The following is an 11,348-nucleotide window of genomic DNA, read 5'->3' as shown; positions in this document are numbered from 1 at the left end:
CTCTAGGCAGCTCTTCAGGGACCCTGTGTTTTGGGGACATCACAGGCTCTTCTCAGAGTAGAGAGCAGAGGTCCTTCTTGCTGGCAACACATCTTCCCTACAATCCTCAGGGTCAGCCCACCTGGCGAGCAGAAGGTGGGCTTATAAGGTTTTTAAGAAAAAAGTGTCTGTAAGGGTGAGATGTGGGAGACATGGAGGTCCTAATGACAAATGTATGTGTTTGGGAGTGGGCTTGGGGTGGTATGTAAATGGGGAGGAACTTTTACCCCACCATCCTTCCAGGGGTGCCCTTCCAGCTGTGTGTGTGCGCATGGGTCTATGGGCATTGGGTTGTCTTTTCTTGTTTCTCAAGACACAGTTCAAATGGCACCTCCTTCAGGAAGCCCTCCTTCCACCTTGGCTAAATCAATGGCCCCTCCTCTGCTCTCAGAGCATCTATAGCCACCTACCATGATGCAGGTTTGCACTGCCCCTGTCTCCTCAGGCCTCTTCTTAAGAAATCTGACAGGACCAGGATGCTCTAAGTGCTGGGTTACTGGCTGAGTAGAGACATCTGTGTCTTAAGATTACTCCTATCACTAAGCGCCTGTAAGTGCCATACAGCTTACATGGCCCCTTCACACTTACCTCGTTTCTCCTCAGAATGCTGTGAACACCTCATGACATTCTCTGCACCCATGAGGCTTCCGAGTGGCACCTAGAGCTACGAATTTCCAGTGATCCTTCTGGACACCACACCTGGGTTCACTCTGAGTATGGAAAGGCGTGATTCTCAACCTTGCATAGAGTTTAGAATCACTTGGGCAGCTTTTGAAAAATAATAATACCTGGCCCAGGATATCAGGGGCAGATATGTTAAATCAGAATCTCTGGAGAATGAGGCCCGACATGGATCTTTTTTCCCCCCACTACTCAAATCAGCCTAAAATGCATCCTGACCGCAGAACGACTGACCTGCACGAGACGATGAATCAAAGGAACCATCCCCAAGTATAGGAGCCAAACTCACCCCTCCCTTCCTATCCCCGCCCCAGGTTCCTTTCTTGCAATCCGTCTTCCGCCTACAGGGGTCGCTGCGGTACAGCTGACCCAAGTCTGCAGGTTTTTCCTCCCAGCCAAAAAAATCTTGCCCCCGTCCCCAGGGAGAGCCGGAGCCACCGCGGTATAAATTAGCGTCTTTATTTCGAACACCTGAGCGAGCGCCCGCGGCTCGCCCACTTGTGGTATAAACGTACAAATTCCCTGTAGCACCGCACACCATGCTTCAGAGATAAATACAGCCCTAGGGGCTCTTGCTCTGGCAAAGCAACTCTTATTTACAGGAATAGGTTACAAAAGTGTTACAAAAAGTGGTCCTGAAATGGGGGAGGAGGTGGAGTGGTTACTGTTAACACTTGTTAGACGCAGAACGCGAGCGCACCCCGACGGCGCAGGGGAACAACAAAGTCGGCAGGGCTCTGGGAAAGAGAGGCCACGCCCCCTCAAACAACAGGAGCGTCCGGAGGCGGGGCTTAGATCTGCGCGGGTTCCACCCCGCGTAGGGAAGGGGAAAAGGAAGAGGAAGGGTCTGGCCCCTCAAGGATCAGCTCTGGCCTCAGGAGAACTCCGAAAGGCCATTGCAGCGGGTCTCAGGGAAGGGTGTTGCGTGGGCAAAAAGGACTGTGTCCTTACTCTGGAGTGCGGGAGGCGGAAACACACATCAGTTCTCCCGCCTCTCCCAATTCGGGAGAGGGGTCGCTTTTAAAGCGAAGTTGGGAACAGGCGTTGGCATTTAAGCTCAATCTTTTGGGCACGAGGGACCCTAGGGGCACTATCCCTCCGGCGCGTGGGCAGCGGAGCCCTCCCATGCGGCCGCCCACCTCCTCAGAGCACCTGGTAGATCGGGTTGGGGTTTGCGCCCGCTGGGCACTGCGGGGCGGCGTCCGGGGAAGGGGTGGGGGCGCCGCGCTCGACCTCACTCTGGGCCGCCGCCTCTTGTGGGCCCGGAGACGACTCCGGCGGCGCATCCGCCAGCAGAAGGGAGGGCGCCGTGGGGCTCTCGGTGGAGATGCGCTCCACGATGCTTGACAGGCAGTCGAGGCTCGACACCGCAGCACTCTTCCCGGGCCTGGGTTCTGCGCGAGGAGGGGTAGGTTAGTAAGCAGTTGAGCCGCGGTCAAGTCTCCACCTATGGATTCAGTGCTTTGGGGCAGACAGGAAACTGAGGGCATGCCGGAATCCGCGAGTACCCAGCGTAGTCCGCAAGGACCCAGTGAGAGTGCGGAGCGTAAAGGGAGCTGCGCCCTTAGTTATTCCATTCCCTGTACCGTCTCCCAGAATTGGGGGTGGGGAGGGGGGTCCTGGGTAGAGGGAAGCCAGGGCAGCCCAAAGGGGATAACGCGGAAGGAGGCGCGAATACGCACCGCTGGGCGCCTCGCTGTAGTAGGTGCTGTCGTAGCAGTTCCGCCGCCGGGCACCGCTCGGGGGGCCGCTGTAGTCCATCTGCAAAGGGCAAGGGCGACCGAGTCAGTCTCGGGACCGCATGGGGCCAGAGCATCACTCCCTGTAGCCACCCCGCCCCCACCTCCCTAAGTCTCAGCCACGAGTTCTGGGCCCTGACTGGGGGATAGGGGCGGACAGGAGCTGTCTGCAGCCTGCCCAGCCAACCAGAGGATGGACAGTCACCTAGGAGCACAAATCTGCATTTTGTAAATAGGCATAAGTGGAGAAACGCAGATCTTCATGCCGCTGCAGCAGAGTTCTAACAGAGCCCCTAAAAGGGTGGATCGCATTTGTCCCGTGCGCCCCCAAGGCACCAGGCCACCCCAGTGACAGCTGCTCAGGCCACCGGGGTCCACTCCCAGCAAGGTTCCCAGCCCAACCCTCCCTCTGGAGGGCCAGCTCCCCGCCTTCGGAAACACGTCCCAGATATACAAAGGGCTGCCCTCACTTCTCGAGCTGGGGGTCCCGGCCTTACCATGCCGTCGGAACAGTTGGAGCGCGGGCTGGACGCGTCCGAGTCGCCGCTGTAGTGCTCGCCGCCACGGCCTGGGGGCAGCGGGCCAGGCGCGTAAAAGGCCGCGGCGGCGCCAGGGGGCGCGGCGTCCTGGTCGCGCAGCAGCGCCTGCAGGCCTTCGATGTAGCGAATCGCGTTGCGCAGGATCTCCACCTTGGGCAGCCGCTGGTTTGGGTTGCTGGACGTGCAGCGCTTCAGCGTCTCGAAAGCCTCGTTGACTTTGCTCAGGCGGCGCCGCTCGCGCATGGTGGCGGCCTTGCGGCGGTCGGCGTTAGTGGTCTTGCGCTTGCACGCTTTGCAGGCCCACAATAGACAGCGGCCAGCCTGGTGGTGCCCGCTGGGCGCGCGCACATGCTCGTCCTCGCGCGCGCCCGGGGTCGGGTGCACGGCCGCAGGGAAGTGCGAATGTTCCTCGGGCTTCAGGAGCGCGCCCACGTGCACGAGGCGCGGGTCCAGGTCTTCGAAGAAGCGCAGGTCCGGAGAGTCGAAACACGGGTCATCATAGAAATCGTCCGCGGAGGCAAAGTTGCAGAGGGAGCCGTCGGGGCCAGTCAAATCTACGTCCCGGAGCGGCGGCGACAGCAGCTCCATATCCCGGCAGGGGGTGGCGCAGTCCTGGCTTCGGTAGGGGTTGCCCGAAACTTTCTGACTCTCCGCAGTCCTGGCCGTAAGGTGGTAAAGTAGTAGGGGTCTGAATGTACGGGCGACTTTCCCCCTCTGCCTAGTCCTGTCGGGTCTAACAAGCGGTGAGGAGAGCGGCGGCAGCGCCCGGGGGCTTCCCCACCCCTAGCTTCACGCCAGGCGCCCGGGGCTATTTATCCGGTAGTAGCTTAAGGGCCCCAGAGCTCCAGTGGGCGGCTGGGGGCGGGGGCGCCCGAGGCCAATAGAAACAGGGTGGGGGAGGAGCTTGGGATCCCCGGGGTGGCCGCTGGGGCAAGAGACTGGCCAGCCCCCTACCCCTCGACCCTCGCTCGCGCGCGCGCTTCGGCCCCTCCCTAAGCAGGGAGGGAGGCAGAGGCTGGCAGCCCAACGCGGCTGCACTTGGCTGTCGGGCACACTCGCTCAGAACCTCTCCGGCACTGTACTCCTACTGTGTCCTCGGGAAATGCTGGCCGCGCGCAATCAAATCCAAGCTGACTTTGGGCCCCCCTCTGGCCTCTGCTTTGTGGGGGACCTAGGTGCCGGGTAGGAGTAGAAAACAGATCGGGAGAGATTTGGAGAGAAAGACACAAGGCGATGGCTCAGACACATTCAGAGCTGAGATAGTGAGGCAGTGAGGGATATAGCCCAGAAATAGCAGAAAGCTAGAGAGTCAGAGGCAGAGCAACCCGCAACGAGAATTATAGAGTCTAAGTGGGCGAACTTGAGGCAGACTGGACGTGGCGGTCGTGTCGCTCGGCCAGTTCCTACCCCATGGGTCGCTCAGAGGGCCGTGGGCCCAGGCCACCTTTCCCGGATGCTCTCCTCCAGCCTCATCTATGCAGAAGAGGAGGATCGCTGCTAAAGCTTCTCGCCAATCTCTTCAAGCACAGGTGCTGCCCTAGCCTGGAGGGAGGGAAGTGAACTGCCTAGTTCGACCTGCGTGTTTCCGCAGCTGGAATTTCCAGTGAGGGTCCGGTAAGGGTCCAGTCAAGGCGTGTCTTCAGCTGGGAAGAAAACTGCTCTGGTTTTGCTTCCTCACGCGCAGCGCTGCACCAGTGAAGGTTCGTTGCATAAAGGCCTGGAACGCCAGACTCAGCCTGAGAACCCCACTTCAGAGTGGAATCTTTGAGAGTTGAGTTTGCAGACCAATGACCTGTGTTCCAGTCCAGATGCCACAGCTTCCTTTATGATTTTGCAGAAGTCACCATGCCTTCCAAGCCTCAGTTTCCCCACTTCCTAAATTGGGGGATAATAATAGCGATTTCTTCGAGTGTTTGTGGTGGTGGTGGGAATCCAAAAAGACCAAAGACGTGGAGGCCCTTGCAAAGATGCAAGGCTATATTCGCGAGACAGCTTACTTCTGTCGCTGGCACCAACTGGACTGTGTGCTCCCTGCGGGCTCCCCAGCTGTTGGCTGGGGCACTGAGCCCGGTGTCACAGCTCAGCTTCCGTGGAGGTCTTAGCTGCCTTTCTTCCCAGCAGGCCCACTGGAGAGACTGGGAATAGAAGGAGGAGGTAACCACCTCATGGGATCTTTGGCTCCTTCACAAGCCCTGGAGTACCCCCACCCCCAGAGTGCCTCTTGGCCTCTTCTTAAATATCTTGTCCACATCCTCCTATCAGTATGCTGGCTAGGGGTTTCCCTTGGAACAGATACCCCTACAGGGCCAGACCCCTGTAGTCCCAGAGCCTACAGATGTAGCTAGAGTAATCTTTGTGCCTTTCCCACTAACTTCTGGAAGCTGTCTTAACTGACTCCTTGAACCCTGGGAAGCCCTCCCTTCCCTCCTTTCCCAGGCTCTTTTGAAATCCTGCTTTCTTCACGTCTCTGCCACTTGTAGTAGTGTTCAAGGTCCTTTTCCTGAAGTGCTCACGTCCCTTCACTCCGTAACACCACCTTCATGTGTTCATTCAGTACATATTATGGAACATCCACTATGTGCCAGCTACTGATTTAGGTATTGGGGGATACAGCAACGAATAAAACCATGACTGCTCTCATGGTGCTTACATTGTAGGGTAGGGAGACCGATAGTAAACAAATAAGCAAGAAATATGTGACGTCAGGAAGTTTTAAGTTCTATGGAAAAAATGAAGCAAGGCAAGGAGGAAAAGTGATGAAGATTGTTTTATTGTATGGAGTGGTCAGGGAAGGCCTCTCTGGGCTGATTATATTTGAACAGAGACTAGAATGAAGTGAAGGCAGAAGAGTCAGATAGAAGGAAGAGCATGTGCAAAGGTCCTAGGCAGGACTGTGTTGGTAATATTTAATAAGTACAGCAAGGAGGCTATTATGTCTGGAGTGGATCGAGCAAGTGGGAGAGTAGAAGGAGATGGAGTCAGAGAGGGACAAAGTAGTTGAATTCTGAGATGGAAAGCCACTGGAGAACTGAGCGGAAGAGAAGAAAGTTACCATCTGATTTTCATTTTAACAGGAGCGTACTGGATATGGAAAGCAAAGGCAGAATGAGGAAGACCATCAGGAGGCTATGGTAATGACCCAAGTGATAGTGATGGTGGTTTACATTTGGGTACCAGCAGAGGAGATGATGAGAAGTGGTTAAATTCCCAATACGTTTTGAAGATGGAGCCAGCAAGATTTATTCATGTTTGAATTTAGGCAGGGAGACAAGAGAGGAGTTGAGGATGACTCTAGGAAGAATGGAGTTGCGGAACAGCAGGCTTGCAGGTGGCAGTTCAAGAGTCCAAGTTGGGGCAAAATTTGAGATGGGCATTCAACATCCAGGTGGGGACATCAGGTAGGCAGGGGCTTTATGAAATTGGAGTTCCAGAGGGGAAGTCTGGGCAGGGGGAAGACCTGCCCACTGAGATATGAGAGTCTCCCTGTCCCCAATGCCACCATCCTGGACTAAGCTGCCACTCTGCTGGCCTGGATGGCCACCATAGCTTCCTGGCTCCTCTCCTTACTTCCACTCTTGTCCCAGCATAATCTGTCCACTACACAGCAGCCTGAGTAATGCTTTAAACATGTAAATGAGATGATATCCCTTTCCCGCTTTAAAACTCCCTAAGAGCTTCTTGGTTGCATTTAGAATAAAATCTCATCTTCTTACACTAGCCTGTAAGGTCCTACATGAGTTGGCTTCAGCCCATCTCTCCAATTTCATCTGGAGCCACCATCCCTTTTGATCACTCCGTTCCTGTCTGGGCTCCTTTCCTGTCTTTTCAACACTGAGAGCTCAATCTGGCCTCAGAGCCTTGAACTTTTGGCTTATAGCACTCTCTCAGGCTCCTCCCAGGATCAGCGGCTTTTCCTATGTCAGGTTTCCACTTAAACGTTACTTCCTGGGGATGTCTCTGTCCATCTTCTCTCAGGTAGCTGGGTCACATCACTCTGCTCATTTCCTTCTTAGCACAGCCACTCTTTAATTACCTTCTTAATTCGCTCATTGATGGACTTAGGCCCAGGAAGGCAAAAACGTTTTGTTCCCCGTGGCGTCTCCAGAAACCATCACAGTGGCTGTCACATAGTAGGAACTTGATAAATGTGGAATGAATGAATGGGTGGCCTCGTGCCCTTTGAATCTCTACGCATATATTTGAGTTTCCTGAAACACGTCATTAACAAGGATGGTTGTATTTCTTCTGAGCTCGACAGTCACATACATAATTAAACATACATGCTGGGTGGCACTCGCTCTTGCCAGGCAAGACTCAGGCCCATTTGTGGGCCTGACACATGGCCTGCTGCAATATCTTAATAGTGTGCTATAGATTTGGCACTGACTAGAAGCTTGAGTCTTTTCATTTGCCTTACGTACCCACAATGAGAAATGCAAATAATTGTTATATTAGTGATTTAGACCAAAACCTATATTTCTTCCTACTTGTTCCAGCAGCAGCAGCAGCAGAATGCCTGGCACACAAGTCCTCAATAAATACTTGTTGGATGAATGAAGTAATGAAGCAAATCATTTGATGCTAGAGTACCCTGAGATTTCCAGGTGAGCTCCTCGAATCGCTTATCTATGCAAATCTAAATTTTTCTCAAGCCTGAGGAGATCTAATTTTTTTCTCAAGCAAGCAAACAAAAGAAACAGAAAAACAACCACAGAGATAAATTTAATGCTAAGACTTAAAAGATTACAGCTTTGGGGCGCCTGGGTGGCTCAGTCGGTTAATCCTACGACTTCAGCTCAGGTCATGATCTTGTGGTCCATGTGTTCAAGCCCAGCGTCGGGCTCTATGCTGACAGCTCGGAGCCTGGAGCCTGTTTCGGATTCTGTGTCTCCCTCTGTCTCTACCCCTTCCCTGTTCACTCTCTCTCTCTCTCAAAAAATAAACATTAAAAAAATTAAAAAACAAAATAAAAGAATACAACTTTGTTTCTTGTGTTTTGCTTTCATAAGAACCACCTTGGGGCCATCATCAAGGCGCCTTTATGATAAGTAAATGTGTGTTCAAACTTACGAAACATTTAACATATTACCACTTGTGGCTTCGAAATCTGAACTGCTTTCACAGTTTTAAACTTGATTTGTAGCTTTATTTTCTTCAGTAATCAGGAAGCACGCACACCCTGGGGGTGCACTGCCGCTTTTCCATCAGACTTCCAAGTGGGATTTAGTGTGTTACAGAGCTCCTGCTGCTTGAAGAGTTTGGGAATCACTGGACTCAGTGGCTGTTACAGACCTTCCAGGCTGGCCTCATGCCTGACTGGGGTCACTCTCCTTGTTGTGATACCACATCTTCAGGGAGAAGTTTGCCAATACCACCATCCCATCCCTGCTGCCCGAAGAGCAGAGAGAAGCATGTCTGCCCTCGGAACTGGTGCCCTTTTTTAGTCTTAGAGCTGGGTTGGGGCCAGGGAGGGGGAAAAGGACAGGTCTGAAAATGGAGAGAGTCCAAACCCTTATAGGCGTAGAGTCCAGTCAAGGGTGGCCCTTGAGGACACGAGTGCTGGACTTGTTCTGGGGGAAGCCAGAGGCAAGGGGCTGAGGGAACTACCGGAGGAGGCATCCCCCAGCACCCTCTCTCTCCGACTCAGGGCCGAGCATACTGGTGGGCAAGTGAGCCCCCGCCCTTGGTTCTCTGGTCTTCACAACGAGGAGCTCCTTTGGCAGCAGGTGGGAAGGGAGGGATCCCTAGGCTTTTCTCTCTCCACCCTTTCCAGTCCACCCTCCTCAGCTCTCTTGCCTGCCTGCCTGCCTGCCTGCCTGGGGCTATAAATGGAGAGCTGGCCCTGGGTAGGAATGCAGGCCTGGCTGAGCCCCACAGGGTTGCACCCTCAGGGAGCGGCCGGCCCCAGGGCTCCCAGCAGCTCACTCTCTCTATATATAGCCTCTGGAAACCCAATCCAGCCTGCACCTGCCCTGATCTTCATGCACTCTGCCACTGCCCACGCTGGACCTGTGGCCTCTCCCCCTCACTGGCATAGGCTGCATATCTGGCTGGGAGTTGGGGGTGCCACAGGGCCACGGGTGAAAACATGAGCTGGCCAGGTGGGGCTGGGCCAGCCCCAGGTTCCCTTTCTATCCCTAGTCTTTCCTTTCCTGTTCTTGGATCCACCCTGAGCACCCCTTCTGTCCCCTGCCAACCTTGCTCCCTGGCAAAGCCTGAAGCTGCCTACCACTTGGGTATGAATCCTGCCCTGGGGTCAGCCTGGGTTGGTCAGGAGGGTACAGACGTGGCCCCAGGTTCAGGGCCAGGGTCCCTGAGTTTCTTCACTCCCCAACCTTCCACTTACAATCAGGGCTTGGGAGCCTAGCAGATAAAGTGGAGTTGGAGTAAAGGAGCACCCATGGAGGGGGAGGAAACAGGGAGACAACTGTCATGTATAGGCCCCCGGGGCCCAGGAGGCAGGGTGTGGCTGTGTGGGGTTGGGTATATGCTGAGGGGGGAGGTCATATGCCCCCTGTCATTATCCTCTCTGATCCATTCACTTATTCAACAAATATTCATTCCTCTCATGGTCTATGCCAAGTGCTGGGAACATAGCAGAGAACAAAACAGAGTCCCTTGCCCTTGCGGAGCTGACATTCTAACAGGCAAGACCAGGAGTAAACAATAGACGACACACTAAGAAGTAGATTATGGAGTACGTTAGAAGGTACGGGGGAAACTGCAGGGGAAAAATATTAGAAGCAGAGCAGGGTGAGCAGGACTCGGATGCCAGGACAGGCCTGGTTGCAGAATTTGAGTGGTCGGGTTGACAAGGTAACATTTGAGCAAAGAGGTAAAGGAAGGTTGTGGGGGCGGGGCATGTGCCCTTTTGGGACAGAAGGTTCCAGGTAGAGAGAACAAATCATTATGAAGCACCTTCTATGGGACAGTTGCCCCTGTCAGAAGCAAGGGATTCTATGGGGGACAAGACAGGTTTGGCTCCTGTTCTAGAAACCCGTGGCCTGAATGTCTGGTGCTGCGTGGGCTGAATGAGATGGGTTTGAAGGTGGCTTGGATGGCTTGGATGATTCACAGGGTGAGGTGAGGGTGAGATGCTTCATGCATACAATGTACTATGTGCACAAGGAGGGGGTGCAGGGCACGGGATGACCTGATGTGAGCTTGGCATTGTGGGGGAAGACTTCGTGGCTTGCACAGCTGTTCACTCTGCTGGGCCCCACATGCCGCGTGTACCTCACTCCGTGCACACTTCACTGTCCATGTCTACCTCTCACCGCCAGGTCCTTCCCCAGGGACTAAGAAGCCAGATGAGGGAAGTTCTCAGGAGCCCAGACTATTTGACAGAAGCAGGGAAAGCTGAGGCCCAAATTAAGAATCACCTGATGCCTGAGGCACCTGGGGGGCTCAGTCAGGTAAACCTCTGACTTTGGCTCAGGTCATAATCTCACACCTCGTGAGTTCAAGCCCTGCATCAGACTCTCTGCTGTCAGCGCAGAGCCCGCTTTGGATCCTCTGTCCCCCTCTCTCTCTGCCCCTTCCCTCCTCTCTCTCTCTCTCTCAAAAATAAAACGTGAAGAAAAAAGAAAAAGAATCACTTGCTGCCTGACTTATGGGAAGAACTGAGGAGCTCATTCATCCAAAGTCTCTCCCTCAAACATATTCTTCACACAATGAAAGCCTTTCCCCAGTCTTTGAAGGCCCAGGTTGCTGTGGTCTAACATACAAATTTACTGAGTGTTATTAAGCAACACAAATAAGGTGACAATGGCTTAATGACCAAAGTGTCAAGGCAGAAGGTGTCAAGGGAGGCGGGGTCCATGAAGGTACTGATTCTGCCAGCCTAAGGGCATCAGGTTCTTGGGGCGAGGAGAGCCAGTTAATGGAGAGTTTACCACCTCCACTGAACAAAAACTACATTTTTAAAATGTGATTTTAACTTGCACTTTGTCTTTCAGTAAGACGGTTTGGGTGTAGAAGAAGGGTGACGGAAGGCCTCTCTAAGTCACCTTCTACTTTATGCACGTACGGGTTTGCGAAGAGCAAAAGGATGTCCCTTGTCTCCTCTGGCTGTGGCACTCCACAGGAGGTCGTCCCAAGGTTCTAATGTCTGGGCCCACAGGGGAGCTGACAAGTGCATTTCTGTGGAAGGACTGCCTGCCCTCCTTCTCACACCACCATGCCCTTTAAAAAAAATTTTTTTTTAATGTTTATTTATTTTTGAGACAGAGACAGAGCATGAGCAGGGGAGGGGCAGAGAGAGAGGGAGACACAAAATCGGAAGCAGGCTCCGGGCTCCGAGCTGTCAGTGCAGAGCCCAACGTGGGGCTCGAACTCACGGACCGCGAGA

The 11,348-nt window shown here is 53.8% G+C and overlaps 1 protein-coding gene across 1 annotated transcript; it reads right to left on the bottom strand.

Moving 5' to 3' along the window:
* Positions 1 to 1,178: 1,178 nt before the first annotated feature.
* Positions 1,179 to 3,769, bottom strand: MYOD1 (myogenic differentiation 1). The gene is made up of 3 exons (XM_042905616.1): positions 2,957 to 3,769; positions 2,403 to 2,481; positions 1,179 to 2,114 (listed from the first exon to the last, which is right to left on the bottom strand). Exons 1-3 carry the CDS (start codon positions 3,584 to 3,586, stop codon positions 1,864 to 1,866), a joined length of 960 nt encoding a protein of 319 aa, XP_042761550.1. The 5' UTR covers positions 3,587 to 3,769; the 3' UTR covers positions 1,179 to 1,863.
* Between the last annotated feature and the right edge of the window lie 7,579 nt (positions 3,770 to 11,348).

Source organism: Panthera leo, chromosome D1 (assembly GCF_018350215.1).
Source record: "Panthera leo isolate Ple1 chromosome D1, P.leo_Ple1_pat1.1, whole genome shotgun sequence".
Classification (NCBI taxonomy): domain Eukaryota; kingdom Metazoa; phylum Chordata; class Mammalia; order Carnivora; family Felidae; genus Panthera; species Panthera leo.
The sequence above is the reverse complement of the archived record's forward strand: the minus strand, read 5'-3'. Positions and strand labels throughout refer to the sequence as shown.